The 20575-nt window shown below is 43.9% G+C and overlaps 1 protein-coding gene across 2 annotated transcripts in view; it reads right to left on the bottom strand.

Annotated features, from left to right (window-relative positions):
- Positions 1-18931, bottom strand: part of LOC137528898 (distal membrane-arm assembly complex protein 2-like) — an 84490-nt gene extending 65559 nt beyond the window's left edge. The window contains exons 1-3 of one of the 2 annotated variants that reach the window (XM_068250646.1): positions 18865-18931; positions 12676-12857; positions 231-311 (exon numbers count right to left, since the gene is read on the bottom strand). In XM_068250646.1, the coding sequence (XP_068106747.1) occupies positions 231-311; positions 12676-12857; positions 18865-18930 (329 nt within the window). In that variant the 5' untranslated portion in view covers position 18931. Of the gene's footprint in view, positions 1-230; positions 312-12675; positions 12858-18759; positions 18817-18864 lie in introns of those variants that run through there. The other variant, XM_068250648.1, reaches the window with a different exon arrangement.
- Between the last annotated feature and the right edge of the window lie 1644 nt (positions 18932-20575).

The following is a 20575-nucleotide window of genomic DNA, read 5'->3' on the forward strand; positions in this document are numbered from 1 at the left end:
GGCGAGGGACCGGAGGATCTTTGGAGTACCGGCGTGGGACAGGACAGCTGCAGGGGGCTGGAAGAAGCCCCAGGTAAGTGACATTTTTATTTTATAAGCAATTTTCAGGTTCACTTTAAATATGAATAAAAAATGAGACAAGAAGAAAGGAATCTTAATGCATTGTGGCGACCACACGACACAAGAAGGATAATGATTGAATATATAATCAGATAGATAAACAGCCCTACCTCACGCCTCCATTCTGTGACAGCGCGTAATAAGTAGCAGCAACATTCACTCCACACAGAGACTCCACAGCATAAATTCGTCTAAAACAAGTAGAGAAAAAAACAAGTCAACATGAAAGAAACAGACAAGAAAAACCAAAACAATCCAAATCTCTAATGACCTACACATAGATAGTAAAGGGATTCCACAAAGCACAATGGATCATAACCACAAGGGTGTCTGTTACATTTATCACCACAGAAGCATTATACAGGTTGCATAGTTATACTAAACTATGGGGTTGATTAAGTGAAGGGTGGAGAACACTGCAGAATGGAGGAGATTCAGTAAACCTGAACTTTTTCTCAAGGTGATTTCAGGGCTTACAGAGGCTGCCTCAGGCCTCATTTCCACGAACTGTTTCTAGGCAGTGAAATGCCTCTCAAACTCTCACAACTGCTCGCTGCTGCCTGGTAACTGCTTGTCGCTGCCTGGTAACTGCTCACCGCTGCCTGGCAAGCGCTTGCTGAGCATACAGCTCAACAGTTCGTGGAAAAGAGGCTCAATTAGTTTCAGGGCCTAAAGATGCCATGTTAGGTCTCTTTCCCACGGACTGTTGAACTATGCACTCAGCAAGCAGTTACCAGGCTGCAACAAGTAGTTGTGAGAGTTTGAGAGGCATTTCACTGCCCAACAACAGTCAGTGTAAAAGAGGCCTAAGTCAGTTCCAGAGCCTGACAAAAATAGTTCCAGGGCCTACAAAGGATGCCTAAGATAATTTCATGGCCTACAGAGGTTACCCAAGGTAGATCCAGGGCCTACTGAGGCAACACTGAAAGCTGCTACTGCGATTGTGCACGTGATTGCGGCCATTCAAAAAGCTGTGGGGAAAAAAAGTTTTACATTTTTTTCAAACGAGTTAAAAGTGACATTGTCACATTAACCATTTCAGCCCACGGGTATTTTTTACCTTATGGACGAGAGGAAATTTTCAAATTTCAGCGCTTCTCCCTTTCATTCACCAATAAGTATAACTACTTATCACAACTAAATGATCTACACCTTGTTTTTTCTGCCACCAATTAGGCTTTCTTTGGGTGGTACATTATGCTAAGAATTATTTTATTCGAAATGCATTATAATGGGAATAATAAGAAAAAAAATGGAAAAATTAATTATTTCTCAGTTTTCAGCCATTATAATTTTAAAATAATTCATGCTACCATAATTAAAATCCACACATTTTATTTGGCCATTTGTCCTGGTTATTGCAACGTTAAAATTATATCCCTAGTATAATGTACGGTGACAATATTTTATTTGGAAATAAAGGTGCATTTTTTTTCAGTTTTACATCCATCGCTAATTTTTAGTCCATTATTTAATAATTTTAGGCCCTCTTGACATAGATATTTTTTCCCCTGAAGTCAGTAGGTGTATTTTACTATTTGGCCACAAGATGTCCCCATTGAGCAAAATTCTATGTAGGGTACAAGTAAGCTACATAGGAAACAATGTACTGCTACATTGTAACTAGGGAAGTGATGCAAGGTGTCAATGGAAACCTGCGATCACAGTGGCAGGGGGGGGGGGGGGGGGAGGGGATTAATGAATGGGAACTTTGTTCCCATTTATAAATTTAACGATCAGGCGGCGGAAACCGGCGGAAATCACGTCGGGAGATGTTCTATGTAAGAATAAACACTGTTTTTGAACAAAAAGCCAGGTTTTCTTACGGTAAGGCCTTTTCCAGAAGTCAGGAAGGACAGCACCCCTCATGAGACTTGTCTCTTCCCTCACCGTGGACAGGAAGCTAAAGATTAGATAAGCATAAAAAATTAGGCACAGTATATAACCTGCTTCTCAGCAAAGATACTTGTTATAAAAAAAAGAAGACCCGAAAAAAAAAAATGCTACTCCATATACTTTATTATTACAAATACACCCTAAAAATAGGGTGGGTAGTAGGGGTGCTGTCCTTCCTGACTTTTGGAAAAGGCCTTACCGTAAGTAAACCTGGCTTTCCCAGAACATCATGTCAGGACAGCACCCCTCATGAGAGGATAAACAAGATAGACCTCTAGGGCGGGATCACAGCTTGTAGGACTCTTCTTCCCAGTCTATAATGCTTAACAAAAGTGTTATGGCTGGACCAAGTTGCTGTTCTACAAATCTGCTCAACAGAAGCTCCTGCTCTCTCTGCCCAGGATGTTGAAATACTTCTTGTTGAGTTAGCTTTCACTGAAGAGGATAATGATTGCCTTGATAAGCTGACGCGATTGCCTGCTTTATCCATCTTGCCAAAGTAGCTTTAGATGCCTGCTTTCCCTTGAACTTGCCTGCAAACAAAACCAACATAGCATCTGATCTTCTCCAAGATTTGGTTGCTTCTAACATCCAAACAATGCAAACGTTTCTCTTTTTCATTAGAGGGATTATTGCAGAAGGAAGGAAGAAACATTTCTTGAGTCCGGTGAAATTTAGATACTACTTTGGGTAAAGAAGAAGTGTCCAGTTTCTTTTACAAATATATTTATTTAGGATAGCATAGGGAAATACAACTTTGCTTATGAATGATTGTCGTTAAAGTACAAAGCTCAAGAGTTGCATAAAAATGCCATCTTTTAACAATATCAACAGAACTATTGAACTATACTTACCGGTAGTTCTAAAGTATATATCCAGCTATATAAGAATAACAAAAACTATTAAAGCTTGATATAAATCAAAACTATATATTAACAGTGCCAGTACCTCCGGATAAAGAAAACAATACAAGATATGTCTCGTTTCAGCAACAGCAAAAACATAATGTCCTAGTTAGACTCACTTCAATATATTAATTAACATCAGTAGGGTACATCTTAGGAATGCTCCAGCCCTCCCAGTCACCATGGTATTTGTGCATAGAGTTTGATAATGATGTATAAGATCCATAACCCTCAAGTCCTCAGCTGTAGATAAAACTAAATTAAACAATACAGTAGCTTCCAACTTTTAGCAATTGCCCAAAGAAGCAAAGCAATAAAAACATAGTATGCTCTTCGACATTTTTTTTGGGACTGTATAATTAGGTGTAAATAATAAGGCCTGTGTGGCTGTTAAAGAGACTCTGTAACATTAAAAAGATCCCCTGGGGGGTACTCACCTCGGGTGGGGGAAGCCTCCGGATCCTAATGAGGCTTCCCACGCCGTCCTCTGTCCCACGGGGGTCTCGCCGCAGCCCTCCGAACAGCCGGCGACTGTGCCGACTGTCAGTTCAATATTTACCTTTGCTGGCTCCAGCGGGGGCGCTGTGGCGACTTTCTGCACGGAAATAGACGGAAATACCCGATCTCCGTCGGGTCCGCTCTACTGCGCAGGCGCCGGAAATTTGCGCCTGCGCAGTAGAGCAGACCCGACGGTGATCGGGTATTTCCGCCTACTTCGGCGCCGAGAGGCATCAGAGCGCCTGCGCAGGAGCCAGGAAGGTAAATATTGCGTCACAGCTGTACGGAGGGCTACAGCGAGACCCCCGAGGGACGCAGGACGGCGTGGGAAGCCTCATTAGGATCCTGAGGCTTCCCCCACCCGAGGTGAGTACCCCCCAGGGGCCGTTTTGTCGTTACAGTTCCTCTTTAATGTAATATTTTTACCTGTTAAAGTGCATAGGCCTTCTAAAAGATTACCCCATAGTCCCTCAACAACATGGCAACCCCAAAATATGTGCAATATTGTACCATCCTCTGAGCATCCCCTAAAGCAACATGCTGATATTGTTGGGAACATTTTATGTAATCTGATTGGGGTATAATACCACCTGGTGACAATTTTTAATGCAATATCCCTAATTACAGTAGTTTTGGTTGCCTTATAAAGGTTATTGATAAGATTATTCTAATCAATATGATTGAGGTCTGTGGATATATCGTGCTCCCATTCCATCATATATTTTGTTTTTTGGTCAAGGGGGGGAGGGGGGGGGTACCACTAAGATGTAGATAGATTCGGGATATTTATCCTGAGTTTATTGTAGATGCTAGAAATACATTTTCATAAAAGGTACAATTGAAAAGGCCTGCAGAGCTTGAATTGCCAATAAAAAAATGTCGTCATTGACAGTACTGAAAATATTGGGTTCTGGGTAACTCTACTATATTGTAACATTTCAAAAGATTTAAATTTACTTCCTATCCAAAAACGATTGGAGGTAGTACAGTCATATTGTATCCACCAGGAAAATTTAGAACTATCATGTAATGCAGGAAAGAAATCAGGGTGACCAATAAATGAAAGTCTGGGGGGGGGGGGGTTATCAGAGCAGAGGTGAAATGTATCTTTATAACGATGCCAGAGAGTTATAATCTCCTACTATTAAAGAGAGTCTGAAGCGAGAATAAATCTCGCTTCAGACCTCATAAATAGCAGGGGCACGTGTGCCCCTGCTAAAACGCCGCTATAGCGCGGCTTAACGGGGGTCCCTTCACCCCTAAATCCCCCTCGGTGCAGCGGGGGAGCGCTTCCTGGTTGGGGCAGGGCTAACCGCCGCAGCCCTGCCCCACGCGCGTCTGTCAGCGCGTATCTCCGCCTCTCCCCCGCCCCTCTCAGTCTTCCTTCACTGAGAGGGGCGGGGGAGAGGCGGCGATGCGCCGCTGACAGACGCGACTGGAGGCAGGGCTGCAGCCGTTAGCCCTGCCTCCAGGAAGCAATAAATCTGCGACCTTTCTACGACACTCTTTTGCGGGGGGTGGGTTGGGGGTGAAGGGACCCCCGTTTAGCCGCGGGATAGCGGCGTTTTAGCAGGGGCACACGTGCCCCTGCTATTTATGAGCTCTGAAGCGAGATTTATTCTCGCTTCAGAGTCTCTTTAAGTTGTTTTTAGATATTGTTTTCAAGTGGGTTCTTCCAATGTAAATAACTGAGGAAATGTTTATAGGTGTGATTGAGTTACGTTCAAACGTTAGCCACGGAGTTAGATCGTCAGTTTTGTGCCATGTCAGCATTTAGGTGAATCTAACTGCTAAAAGATAGTGCTAAAAGTTTGGGACACCCATTCCCCCTTCAGAAGTTCTTCTATAAAGATATATGTTTTTAAAACGAGATGGTTTATTCCAAATAAAAAGGTTTACTGCTTTCTGAAATTTCGAAATAAGTGTTTTTCCTGGAGTAACTGGTAAAGCTCTCATAATGTAAAGAAGTCTAGGTAAAAACCATCGTACCTGCAGTAATTTTCCCTAACCAGGAAATATGGTAAGAATTCCAATCAATAAGTAATTTCTGCGTGCTTTTCAGAAGGGGTTGATAATTAGCAGCGATGAGGTTATCATAATCCAATAGCAGTTTAATTCCTAAATAAACATCCATATATCCAGGCACATCGCCTCTAGTTAGGACATTAAATAAATTATTAGGGAAAGGGAGGTGCTGAAGGGGGTGTGGCTAGAAACAGCAAAAACCAATAGATTTTTGCTGTTTCTAGCCACACCCCCTTCAGCACCTCCCTTTCCCTAATAATTTATTTAATGTCCTAACTAGAGGCGATGTGCCTGGATATATGGATGTTTATTCTTATCATTGACCCCTGTGGCTAGGGTCCAATTCGGTGCACTCCCCCCTTCCCCTGTATGTTTGTCAGCATGCAGACAGCTTATGCTGGTGTATGCGCATGGTGCACATGGACACATAACGTTAGCTCCCTTGTGCGATTGGTAAGATGCACTGTCTTTCCCAGGAGAGGAAGTTAGGATGTGTGCTCCTAATCCATTGATAGGTTTGATGCAATGAATGTGTTTGCATGTCTGCACTATGCATGTTACAGGGCCAGAGTTAGGACACCTATGTTTACCTGGGTACTTCTACGCAGTATAGGTGACTAAGCATAAGAATGCATTCTTCTGTGAACTAAAACCCTGGCTTTTAATTTAGCTGTAGGGATAACAGTTGTGCCTGGATGAGTAAATCTGTGAATGCATTTGTTTGAACATTTGCATGTGAGTGTGCGAAGGGTTAATTGATTTTTGCTAATTCCTAAATAAGTCATTGAAGTAACCCATTTGAAATCGTAATTTGCTTGATATAGTTTAATCACCTGGGCTGGGAGGTTAATTGTCATGGCCTGAGATTTATTGGTGTTAATTTTAAGCCCAGAGATATTTCCAAATATCTCTAATAAGTAGTGTCCAGTTTCAAAGTAACTGTCTTCAGAAATAATACAATAAGGTTCTCTGATAGAAAATGCCTGTAGCTCACTAATCCTAGCAGTTGTTATAGCCAGTAAGAAAACTGTTTTCGTCTTTATAGATATCTAATCTAAAGCCTCAAATGGTGGATCACACAAGGCCTGAAGGACTGTATTGAGGTCCCAATAAGGCATCTTTGATCTAACTATTGGTCTTAAACTCTTCAAAGCTTCAAAGAATCGAATGAAATATTCCTCCTGAGTCAGCTTTCGCTCCAAAAACACACGAATAGCAGAAGTCTGAACTTTTTAGAGACTGATACTAAGTCCTTTTTGAAAACCACACTGGACTGATGAAGATGACTGGACATCAGCCGAATTTGTTACACACCATTCATTGTATATTCTCCAAGCTTTATGGTACATTTGTCTCGTGACCTTTTTCCTACTTTGAATCAGAGTTTCCGATAATTTATCCGAAAAACCCTTGTTCTTCAGAATGCTCTGAAGAGCTGACGCCAAACAAAAAGGTAATGCATTAAACTGAAAATGTCTTACCTTCCCATGAAGCTCTATGGCAAACCTCAGATACTGTTGAGATTTTAGGTGGATTGGCACATGTAGGTAAGCATCCTTTAGATCCAATGAGGCTAGAAAACAGTGATTTTGCAAAAGATTCGTTCTTGATTGGTTGTTGTCCATACAAAACTTTCTGTATTTCACCAACTTGTTTAGGTGTTTTAGATTTAGGATGAACCTGTATTCCACCTGTGGTTTCTTTACCAGAAACAAAGGTGAATAACAACCCTGACCTATCTGACAGGTAGGAACGTCTCAAATAACTCTTTTTTGGAGGAGTGAGGATACCTCTTTTTGAAGGGCTATCTGTTGAGATGGATCTTTTGGGGCTGGAGTAACTACAAAGTTTTTTGGTGGAGCCTGGTCAAACTCGATGTTGTAGCCCTCTAGAATGATGTTTAATAACCACTGATTCTGAAAAACCTGAATCCAACTTTCGTAGAAGTGGGATACTCTCCCTCCCACTGGGATACTGGCATCATTGTTTAGAGGATTGACTGACAGGAGTGGGGGTGGATATCCCTTCTGAGATTTATTAGGGACCCATTTTCTTCTAAAGGAATTTTTGTTGTCAGATTCTGTTCTATAGGAACTACGAAAGGAATGTTTATACTGAAACTGTCTCTTTTTAGTTGGAAAATTCTTTTTGGCCTCCGCCGTTCTTTCCAGAGTGTCATCTAATTTGGAACCAAAAAGGAGACCTCCTTCACAAGGAATTCCACATAACATGGATTTTGATGAGTTGTCTCCCTGCCAAGTTTTTACCCATATACCCATTCTGGAAGAATTGACTAAAACAGATGTTCTGGCTGTTAATTTAACTGTATCGTCAGCAGCATCAGTCATAAAATCTGTTGCGTTTAAAAGATTAGGAAAATCATTGAGAATTTCTTCGAGGAACTCCCGAAGCAATCTTTTCCTGGGTTTGTAAAAGCAAGGTTTTCAGAGATCTACCCACAGCTGTGGTAGCTACGGCTGGTTTAAAGGTTAAAGTAGAAAACTCCCAGGCTCTTCTGAGTAAATTTTCCATCTTTTTGTCTATGGGATCTATAAGATTTCCAAAATCTTCGAACTGCAAATCTGTCTTTTTGGACACCCTAGAGAAGGATGGATCGAGTCTAGGCACAGGCTCCCAAAATTTCTGGTCGTCGGGATTAAACGGATAACGTTTAGAAAGAGATCTAGGCCAGAACGCGCGTTTCTCCGGCGCATCCCATCTTTCTTGATCATGTCCTTCAATGAAGAATGAACAGGGATAAAAGAAGTTGGGGATCTGATAGGCTGATACATCCTATCCAAGGGAGTCAGAGACTTTTCCTCTACTGAAATACCCATGGTAGTATGCATAGCTGATAGTAAATCTTTCATGAGATCGGGTGAAAAAGCAAACTTCTGTACTTTATCCTTTCTGACAGGTTCCTCTAAATCGGATATTTCCTCCAAAGAAGATATAGCCAATTCTCCTTCAGATAACTCTGAACATTCAGAATCAACATGTTTCCTTTTCTGCGTCTGTTTAAGATGAACAGGCGGAGGAGGACGAGGTGAAGGAGGAGGCAAAGAAGAGGCTTCTATCATAGCACTAGCAGGAATGGATACTGAAGCAGAGGGTTGTTCTGTAGTGGCCGATGAAGATATACCAGAATCTTTAATCTCTTTAATGGCAGTGGACATTTCAGCCCACATCCATCCCATCAAATCCTTAAAGTGGATCCGAGATGAACTTTTACTCATTGCACAGTTGTGTTCCTTTCCTATTGTTTATGAGGCATTCCTCAAGCCAAATACTTTTTTGTTTTTGTTTGAATACTCTAATTCCCTATAAACTAAACAAGCTATGCCCACAGGTTTTCAGAGAGCCAAGGCATTTTCAGACAGTAGCAAAGGCTCATGGGAGCTCAGTCTGGGCAGGAGGAGGAGGAGGTATTACTAGCCAGAAATTTCAGAGGCAGAGGGGAGGAGGGAGGGGGGTTAGGTTTTTTTTCACAGGCTGAATGCTCAAGAAGCAGATAAGCCTGCCTCTGTGTAATGTTTACAAATAACATGGCTGCTGTCATTGTATCACAGGAAGAAATAATCATATTCTATTAAAGCTGTTTGCAGCTAAATTTGCTATGTAAACTATCTAAACTTTAGATAAGATATATAGACAAGTTACTTGTTATAGTTAGTTTTTCATCTCGGATCCGCTTTAAAGACCATAGGCGACTTATCTTTTACCACCTTATTAGTACAATATTGACAGCTTCTTAGAAGGGGATGATAAAATACGAGTGTTACAAATAGCACAACGTTTTTCCTTAGTTTCAGATTTAGTTTTATCCGTCTTATCAGATTTTTGCTGGTCTGGGCTATAAGGAAAACAGAACAAACTATTCAGTATCCACCCCTCTAAAAACCAAACCGGTTGCACTCAAAAAGAAGCCTGCCATGCAGCTTACCAGACAGGGGTCAGAGCCAGACCGCAGAGGAGTAGGGCCTGTAGCGTCCCCCATAATCTCACAAAAACAGAGGCCATGGAAAAATAAATCATTTAAATACCTGCTAAACATGCACCAAAATCCTCTCAATGAGCTGCAGCTGGCACTCCTCTCCCACCGCCGAATCGCTTGGTTTCCTGATGTGGGTGGTCACGTGGAACGCTGTCACGTGACCCGCCTCCGTCACTTCCGGTTGACGGACTTCCGCGAGCCCATGCGCGCATAAATCTGCCTCTTGAGCGGGGAGAAGCCTCCGATGCACTGGAGGAAAAGAACCCACCGGCCGCATGACCGTTTCTGCTGGTCCTCCTCTCAGCACTGCTCCTGTCTCCAGACATGGTTGGCCCCAGCGAGACTCCCCCAAGCGTCCCGTCCGGGACAGAAAAAACAACTGAGGTACCTTTGCTGGGAAGCAGGTTATATACTGTCTGCCGAAATTTTTATGCTAATCTTTAGCTTCCTGTCCACAGTGAGGGAAGAGAGACAAGTCTCATGAGGGGTGCTGTCCTGACATGACGTTCTGGGAAACAGTGTTTATTCTCTGCAGTAATGTACGGATTGGCACAGGGGACTTTTGTCCCCTTCAACCAATCTCCCCCTGCTCCCTGTAACAGCACGATCGCGGGTATTTGCCCGCAAGACCGCCTGCAAACCCCCCAAACTGCAGGGACGTGACTAGCGCGTTCCTGCGGCTCTAGCAGCTGGGACACTGAAGCGGAAAAAAAAATTATGATATAATGAATTGGTTGTGTAGTACGAATAATTACTAGAATATTAGAAGCAAAGAAAATATCCTTATATTTTTATTTTCAGTTATGCAGTGTTTTTTATAACACTGCATCATTCTCTAATATTTGCAGTTTCCCCACTACTCAGCATTCTAACTGATTTTTACAAAGCAGGCTGTGAACTTTTGACCTGTCCTGAACTGTTCTCTGCAGAAGAAAAAGCCTGACAGCTGAGATAATGAACTTCAGATAACAGAGCTCTCTGCCACTTTGAAAGTCTTGGAGATAAATGGCTTGTTTTGCATACATAACAACTAAAGTGTTTTAACTCTACCTGTACTGGAAACCATATTAGACTTATGTCTCTGCTCCTAATGTTTTATTTCTTAGCTGTACTACACATATAAATCATATCATATTTTTTTTTCCGCTTCAGTGTTTCTTTAACATTTGTGGACACCTGTAATTGCCGCCGCTCATCGCGATCAAAGCGATCACTAGTGCGACAGCTCGGGGACCCAACGCTGTATAGATGCATCGCTATGTTGTTGCCTAGCAATGCAAATGTACAGCACTCGGGTCCCCAAACTGTGCATCCTAGCAATTGCATGCAATCGCTACAGCCGTACAGGCTGCAATAGTGGCCAACTACTGATGAAATATGGCTTGTATGGTATCGTTTTAAACCAAATAATGTATTTTGAGTTTTGCACTTATGTGAAAATTAGGAAAGGGCAAAAATAAAAAATTGCATAATTTTAGCTTTTACGCTTTTTTTACCTGATAAAATGCATGCAAAATTAAACAAGTCTTGAAAAAACAATTACCAGAAAGAAAACCTAAATTGTCCTAAAAAAAAAAAAAAATTATCACTTTGATGGCATAATTAATAAAAATGTATTGCTGTATAAATAGTGACACAACCAAAATAGGGATGATCAATGATATGCAAATACTTCCGAGTTTGTGCCAATTTATGTATTTTTTTATGCAAATATATTCAGTTTGAAAATGGACCAATCAATTTTAACCTGAGTGGGAACTGATTGCTCCATTTTCAAGCTGCATATAAATGACCATACATTTGCATAAACTCTGAAGTTTTTGCATATCATTAGTCAGCCCTATGCCAAAATTGTCAAGAATCTGAAGGGGTAAAAACCCAGAAATGCAAAGTGGTTAAGGTAGTTCTGGGCCTACAGAGGCTGCCTAAATAAGGCCCAGTGCACACCAAAACTGCTAGCAGATCCTCAAAATGCTAGAGGTTTTTGGGAGCCGATTTCAGAGCGATTCTAGGCATGTTTAGAGACGTTTTCTAAACATACCTAGAGTTTTTTGGAGCGTTTTAGTGTAGCAGATTACAAATATTGTTACAGTAAAAGCTGTTACTGAACAGCTTCTGTAACAAACGCCTGGAAAACCGCTCTGATCTAGCGTTTTCCAGAGCAGTGTGCGCTTTTCCTATACTTTACATTAAGGCAGAAACGCTTCTGCAAACCGCAAAAGTGCTGTAGGACCCACGTTTGCGTTTTGCTAAAAACCTCAAACCGCTGGTATGCACCAGCCCATTGAAATACATTAGCCAAGCGTTTTCACAGGTGAAAGCAGTTTGGAAAACGCTACAAAAAACGCTCGGTATGCACCAGGCCTAATTCCACAGCCATTACATGTATTTAATAATTGATTATGTTACATGAAAAATGCACAGAAAACATTTTGTAAAACAAATGTAGATTTAGCAAAATAATATACGATATCTGCAGCCAAAGTTCCAACATCCTCGGAGAATGACAACTGCCTGTTCCCAACCAAACTGAAACACCCCTTTTAGTCACATGGACATTCAAGTGATTCAGTAGTGGAAAAAAGTGCCTCCTATAGTTTTAATATAAACACTGCTACTGTGCATAAAACCCACACATTTTATCTGCCTATTTGTTATGGTTATCACAAGATTTTAATTATGTCCCTAGTACAAAGTATGGTGACAATATAGTACTTGGAAACAAAGGTATTTTTTCTTGGGTGGGTTTTTTTCCTCACTATTTTCACGTGCACGGGAATGCGCGCGCCCGAGCACAGCAGCACTGTCTGACTTATAAAAACTTCCTGGAGCCATTAAGAGGCTCTAGCAGGACGTTTTTTATAAGTCAGGAGGTCATTAAGTGGTTAAAGTACGCCTGAACAGAGAGTGATATGGAGGTTGTCATATTTACTTACTTTTAAACAATAATAGTAGCCTGGCAGTCATGCTAATCCTCTGCCTCTAATACTTCCAGCCATAGACACTGAACAAGCATGCAGAGCAGATGTTTCTGACTGAAGCCTGACTGGATTAGTCACATGCTCGTTTCCTGTGTGTGATCCGGATACTACTGCAGCCAAAACAATCAGCAGGACTGCCAAGCAACTGGCATTGTTTAACAGGAAATAAATATGGTAGCCTCCATATCCCTCTCAGTTCAGGTGTCCTTAAATAACACCGCTAAATTTCCGTGTAAAAGCAAAGAGGACTACGCACTCATTTTTGGCATTCAGTCGCCACTGTTTCCAGTGGAGGCCCCAGTACTGAAAGATTTCAATGTCGTAGAAATATCTGCTCAGCACTTTCAACACCTTGTTCTTCAGATCTGGAGGAGAGGAGGATGAAGTGTGATGAATGGAGGCCGGTCCAGCTGAACACCACAGCCGGAAAGTCTGGAGCTGGAAAATAAAATAAAAATCAGTATTAGTGTGTTTTCATATTGCCGACAGGGCTCACTTTGCTGCATTAAAGGGGAACTGAAGAGAGAAGTATATGGAGGCAGTTGTTTATTTCCTAACCACTTGCCGACCAGTGGCTTTCTGGCTGATCTGTGCTGCGTGGACTCTCCAGCCCGCAGTACAGATCAGGATTATGCCAGGGCGATCAGACTTACCCCCTTTTTTCCCCACTGGGGGATGTCCTGCTGGGGGGGGTCTGATCGCCGCCGGCTCTCTGCGCTTTGCGGGGGGGCTCTTCAAAGCCCCCCTCCGCAGCGTTTTCAGCGCTCCGTCCCTCTCCCTTCCCCTCTGAGCTGCGCAGGACGGATATCCGTCCTGCGCATTGTAGGATAGGCTTCAGCCTATCAAATGACGGCGATCCCCGGCCAATCAGAGGCCGGGGATCGCCGATCTGCCTTACGGCGCTGATGCGCAGCAGCGCCGTATGATGTAAACAGCGGGGATTTCTTCCCCGCATGTTTACATTTTGCCGGCGAGCCGCGATCGGCGGCTCTCCGGCTGTTCACGGAGACAGCCTCCGTGAACGGACATGGAAAGGCCGCTCCGTTTCCATGGAAACTTGCAGACGACCAGTTTACGCCAATCGGCGTTAGCTGGTCGTCAAGAGGTTAAGCAATACCAGTTGCCTGGCAGCCGTGCTGATCCTCTGCCTCTAATACTATTAGCCATAGCCCCTGAACAAGCATGCAGCAGATCAGGTGTTTCAGACTTTAAAGTCAGATCTGACAAGACTAGCTGCATGCTTGTTTCTGGTGTTATTCAGATACTACTGCAGAGAAATAGATCAGCAGGGCTGCCAGGCAACTGGTATTGATTAAAAGGAAATAAATATGGCAGCCTCTGTATACCTCTTACTTCAGTTCCCCTTTAAGCAATGTTAAAGTGTACCTAAAATGGGGGGGGGGGGCGTATTGTGCATGCTCGTCCTGGCTCCCTCCCCCCAGCCATCTCAGGTACACTTTAAGGTACAATTTGCCAAACAAGGTGGGCACTTTAAAGCACAAACCCTCAGGTTTCACAATGAGCATGTGCAGTTGTATCGCCATGACTGCATTCATGCCTTGTGATTGGTTGAGTGTCACAGTTTGTGGGTGGGGCCTTCAGCATACAACTAGGAAGCGGAGCAGCAGACCAGAGTTGTCGCAGTGGAAAGTGAAAATTTGCACCCACTCACTGCTGGCGTCTAGCACGTGACGCTTATGATGTCACACTCGCTACCCACATGCTATTTGCCGGCAGCCATGTGGGGCGCCAGTGCAGAAGCTGGACACTAGCGGGTGTCTGGATAGGTGATGTCTTTTAGTGCACAGGGACATATAACATTTGAGGGGGACAGCGACAGAGACGACGTCACAAGGCTGATTCCTGAATCGCCCTGCGGTGTATGGACAGCCAACAGATCTCTCTTCAGTCAGATGCGAGAGAGAGAGCTGTCTCTTGGTCGATCTGCCCGTCATCACTACTATTGGCCCCTTTAAATTGGATTGGATGTAATTTTCCCATAGTTTGGGAAATCCCAGGGACACTGCGATTATCAATGTGGTTGAAGTGCCCCATTCCAACTGCAGGGACTAGACATGATGCAACTTTACAGCAGAAATGAAGTAAGGGGTATATGGAGGCTGCCATATTTATTTCCTTTTAAGCTGCCTGGCATCCTGCTAAGCATCTTCCTCTAAAGGCTCATACACACATCAGACTATAGTCTTTGGAAAATGAAACATCACAGACCAATCTTACCACCCTTCATGTAGTATGAGAGCCATACCTTCACAGTCTATTCTATGGAGCTGAACTTACCATTAGAAAAAGATGCTGCACACACAGATGCTGTACAGACACAAAAGATCAGTATCTGCAAAAGATCTGTTCCTGCCAAAGATCCGTTCCTGCAAATTGCATTCATAGTCTATGATATCTGCAGATCATCATACACACCTTGTTTAACTGACATTCATCTGCAGATCTTTTGCAGATACTGATCTTTTGTGTCTGTACAGCATCTGTGTGTGCAGCATCTTGCACAGATTTCTTTCTGATGGGGAGTTCAGCTCCATAGAATAGACTGTGTAGGTATGGCTCTCATACTACATGAAGGGTGGTAAGATAGGTCTGTGATCCTTCATTTTCCAAAGACTATAGTCTGATGTGTGTATGCACCTTAATACTATTAGCCATAGACCTGAACAAGCATGCAGCAGATCAGATGTTGCTGACATTATTGTCAGATCTGACTAGATTATCTGCATGCTTGTTACTACTGCAGCCAAATAGATCAGCAGGGCTGCCAGGCAACTGGAATTGTTTAAAAGTAAATAAATATGGTAGCCTCCATACCCTTCTCACTTCAGTTCTTTAACTGAAACGTAATTGTAGTGAATGCTGCAGTTTTTATGCATTTGCATTTAGGTTTACAGTAAACCTAAGGCTCAACACACACCATACAATCTTGGTTGTTCAATCTTACCACTTTCATGTAGTATAAGAGCTTATCCAATCAATTATTCAAGGTATTTTCAATCTGCTGGCCCTTATACTACATAAATATACACAGTATCACAGCGCTATGGATCTAAAAGGTCACTAGTGGGTGGTGCGCGCTATATACAGTTACCACTCCTGTTTGCAGATAAAGTTCAAAAATAGCTGCGCTCAGTCCATACAACAGGTTCCTCCTACTCCTGTAGTCTTCTCCTGAGCGTGGATACACCTCAAATATAAAGACAAAACACCAAATGATAGTGCAGACTGTTTATACAATCTCAACACCCCGTGGTGCACACACATATACAGGTATACTACACTTGTGAGGGTAAGGGGCAGGGGACCACCTCCACCAGCTATAACCAGACGCTCCCCTCAGTTGCCTATCTCTGCAATGTTTCCATGGGAACGAAGGGTATGGGAGGATTAGGGGGGAGGTGTTAACACAGGAGGTGGGAGTGCCCACCGACCCTTGCTGGGACCTAATTGGTCATGTGATCACAGCACTGGACGTGGGGCATGACACAGAGAGCGGGCGGCTGCGCAGTGGATGGGCAGCGGCATTGAGCCGCAGACACGCCCTCCCTGCGTTTCACGAATATTTACTGGTCCTTCATACGCATGCACAGTAGCCCCTGATGAGTCACATGTCGTGACGAAACCGGTAGGGCGTGGCTTGAGTGCAGCGGGGAGGACGATAGGACGCCAGGAACGTTAGACGGCGGAAGACGAGACGTGCCGTGGCCCTGGATCGGGTGATTGGTGCTATCTTGTGATATGCTTTTAACAGCTTTTATGATGTACGCGCAATACTTTTATGTGGTTTATTAAATGAACGATTTTACACATTGGTGCCCTCTATGCTTGTTCTGAGGTTATCAGTAAGGACAGAGACACATAACAGGATACCGGTGACAAACTATCATACAGAGAGGAATGCCATCTGCGGGCGCGTTTACCAAGCATCTACCTGACCACATGACGGTGAGCAGGGAAGAGATAGGCAACTGAGGGGAGCGTCTGGTTATAGCTGGTGGAGGTGGTCCCCTGCCCCTTACCCTCACAAGTGTAGTATACCTGTATATGTGTGTGCACCACGGGGTGTTGAGATTGTATAAACAGTCTGCACTATCATTTGGTGTTTTGTCTTTATATTTGAGGTGTATCCACACTCAGGAGAAGACTACAGGAGTAGGAGGAACCTGTTGTATGGACTGAGCGCAGCTATTTTTGAACCTTATACTACATAGATTTGGTAAATCTGTACAACCAAGATTGTATGGTGCGTGTTGAGCTTTAGACAGATTTAAATGTATACATACCAGGGGCTTCCTCCGTCTAGATCTTGTTTGACAGCTCGATAATTACGCAAATCAGGGCATACTGTGCACCTGCGCCGACTGGCAGCATTACCGGGCAGCCTAGCAGAGATCCAGGTGGTGATGGTCGACAAGGGACCCAGGTATGTACAAGTTTTATTTTAATCAGTCTCAGGTACACTTAAAGTCAATGAGAGTGCACGAAAATCGCATAGGAAGCGCAATACAATGTAATTTTCTTGCGATTTCTACCAGAAGCATCCCACGTCCTCATCCCTCCAATGTTGCTTGTCAGATATGTTCTTGTGGCCGTGCTTACCATCAAATACAAGTGTGGCCATACTGCATGAGTAGGCCATAAGAACATATCTATCAAGCTCGTCAGAGAGTCCATGCATGGCAACCGTGGGGGCGATGTGGAAAACCTCTGAAGTAACAATTTTTTTTTTTATTTAATTGTATCCGCCTCTGGTACACTTTATTGCTGATTGGCTCAGTTCCAAGCTGCATATAGTTTGCATGATATTTGCATGCAAGAGAATCATAAGCATTTTTATTGACCATTTCTAATCATTACATGCAGTTTCCAACAAAAACTCTGAGAAAAAAAAAACTACAGAGGAATTAACATCTTAAATTGATCATTTCTAAGGCCCGTTTTACACTTGCGTTAAAAAAACGGTCTGTTCGGGGAAAGGAACGCATACTGTATAAACGGAACGGATTGCGAACTGATCCAATGGAACTGTTCACATCCGTCCTTTTGAACGGAATCGTTCCGTACATTCCGCTGAACAGACTACAGGTTTTTCGCAGCACCATTTTTTCTGGACACCGCAGCCCAGCGGACCGGAAACGGAAGATGAAGCCCTGCATTGGGGGCAATGAGAAAACAGAACGTTTCTTCACACTAGTGAAGAAATGGACCATTCCTCTTGTGAGGGCTGCGGTGGCTCTGCACTGACGACATATATTTGCTCGCTCCTCACTTCCCCTGCATGTTTGTGCACTTTCTTGAGCTTTCTCCCCTTTTGCTTTTTTTCGAGCCTCCTTCTGACAGACACGGAGCAGCCTCAGGTGGCGGAGGGAAGCGGCCTGCGTGCAGAGGGGGCAGCCACGGCCAGGCAGCACTATCTGCCTCTCCCTTCTGTGCAGAGAGGGAGCCCCACAGGTCCTCCAAATCGCACAGGTTCAGTGGTCACTTTCATTCCTTCTTCCACTTCCTCTGGCCATCATGCTGCATGGGAGATTTTACAGTCATCGCTGCAGCAACAGAATGGAACCAGCAATGTGGACAGGCACCAACATATACAGGCCTAAAATTTGCAAGTACAGGTACTTTTCCGTTAGCCGGACTTTTCCACTAGGTGGCAATAAAACTCCACCACAATTACAGCTCTCCCTACTATCCATGGCGGCCTGGAGGGGGAAGAGTAATTAACGCCACCTAGTTTATGCGTCCAGCTAACAGAAAAGTACCCAAGTACAATCGCAGTGCGGTGCAATTTTTAATCAAAATTCAACTTGCGATTTTTGAGATTTTGCAATGAGATTTTGCTGCAGCTATCTTTTCCCAATTATTCGCCTAAAAATGCAATGGAAATCACATGCATCGCATTTTTCCTGCATTTCACAAACACAAGTGTTCAAAAAGCGCTGCAGGCACTGCGATCACATTGCACCACTGTGTGTGGGGCCTCGCGATTTGCTTTATTTTCACAAAGGCTTTGTGATTCTACAATCGCAGCATAACGTAGCCAGTGTGTACAGGCCCTGACATGCAACATTCTCCTGGCAGCCCCTTTGAGGTGCAGAGGATGCATATTTATGTAATGTGGTGTGTTTGTGTACAAGATCTGAAGTCCCCTTTAAATAATACCATAACTAACAGAAATATAATCCTATTCCTAACAAATGAGAGGGAGAGATGAGAGACAGAGAAATCCCGTTAGGATACATGGCATGCAATTCTGATGGGTACGCTATCATGTTGGAACGCAGCTGCAGCAAGCGGAGGGAGACGTATGGCGCACGCTCACATCACGGCCTCGCTCTTCCATGCTTCCATATCACACTGCGGCCGCTACATGCTGACCCCCGGCCACCTCTCTATGACACGCCGCGTACATGTAGAAGTCACCTACCAGCCTGCGGGCCACCATGTTCAGCACAAGATCATGTGACGGGGAAGGGCGGAGCCACAGCGCCATATTTCCTGATTTGCTCGCTGAGATCCATGTGTGTCTCCATGCGCCACGCCCCCTGCTGTCTGGCTGTATAAAGAGGGCTGAGTCAATTTAGAGAGATTGTCACTTTAGCTTTGAAGCATTAATGCAAATATACTAAGTAAACAAAAAACAAATTCAACCCATAACACACATCTGCGCACTAGGAGACATATCCTCCGGCAATACATTTAGAAAGCATTTTATAATTGTTGCCTTTCAGTAATACAATACAAGCTTTACTCCAATAGCGCAAAAGGTGTAGATATGTCTCAAATCAATACAGGGTTGCAGGCTGGACTGTGTTACAGAGGAAATAGTCAGAGGTTCTACATGCCAGACTGAAGAGGTGAGGTGGCTCTTCAGTTTGCGTCCAGGTATGGAGATGTCTTGAATGAGTGAGGCAGGCGTCCGAGAGGATTTACCCGCCGCTAGACTTGGGCGCAGGATACAGCCCTTATATGAAATATCCTGCTGCTGCACAAGTTCCCGGTGGCGTTAAACATTATTCCCCCTCCAAGTCCACGTGGATAGTGAATTACAGTGTTCTAAAAGTAACTTCAGCTCCATCTTCTGACGGCGCCGAAGTTACTTACTGTGCACCGCTATAGTTTTAATTCCTTTTAAGGTCTATGGTGGCGCGGCTGCGCCCAAGTCTCCAGTGCTGCATTAACAGTGTTTGGCCGGCAGGGAGTTCCAAAGTGTAGAGGCAGCATGACAGAAGGCTGTCTCAAAAGGTTTTGAGGTGGACTTTGTTAGATCCTTTTGATCTAAGATTGTGGGTGGTGTGATATCCAGGGCCCATATTGTACAAGGATGTGAATGTCAATTAGACAATCAAACAAAATTCTTAATTTTATCAGTAGCCAGTGAATGAGCAAAGGGTTGGAGTTATGTGGCAATGGCGGGGTTGGCTAGTTAAAGTGAACCTTAACTGAGTAAAAATAAAAAATTTCACTTGAGACTTCCACCTCTGCAGACGTCCTGTGCCCACGTCAAGACAAACCAATCCTCCAGTCCCCTGCACACAGCTAGTTTTGTTTTGGCAACTGGCCAGTGCGCCTGCGAAGCCCAGGCCACGCGCGTTCTTGATCTCGCTCCCGTTGCTGTGGCCGTCCTGCGAACGAGCAGTACACGTACTGAAGATCGGTGTCTCATGGCACGGGCACAGGACATCTGCAGGGAGCTGGTGGAAGCCCCAGGTAAGTGAAACGTTTTTATTTTTACTTGGTTAAGGTATGTGTGAAAATATGCTACTGTATTGAGTTATCCTACTGGGTAAGAGTTGGGGATACCTTGGGGGCTCCCAACACATTGACCTAACACACTAAAGGTGGCCATATTTTGTGACCCGATCGACTATTGAATAGATGAAAATTGGTGCAGAAAGAAGCACGCCCCAAATGACAATTCAACGGATTTTTGTCCAAAATCGGTTGAATGCCTCGATCGAGCATTGCGGGAAATCTCAGGCTGATGTGATTGCTCAGGTGCGCATTGGTAACGGTGTCTGATATCACAGTGAACACAACAGAAACCCTGGCCCCTCCCCCACCTTCATGTATCTCACCTGTCCAGCCGCTCCCGGTGTCGTTCATCGTGCGTGTGTGATCACACACACACACACACA

Source organism: Hyperolius riggenbachi, chromosome 8 (assembly GCF_040937935.1).
Source record: "Hyperolius riggenbachi isolate aHypRig1 chromosome 8, aHypRig1.pri, whole genome shotgun sequence".
Lineage (NCBI taxonomy): Eukaryota > Metazoa > Chordata > Amphibia > Anura > Hyperoliidae > Hyperolius > Hyperolius riggenbachi.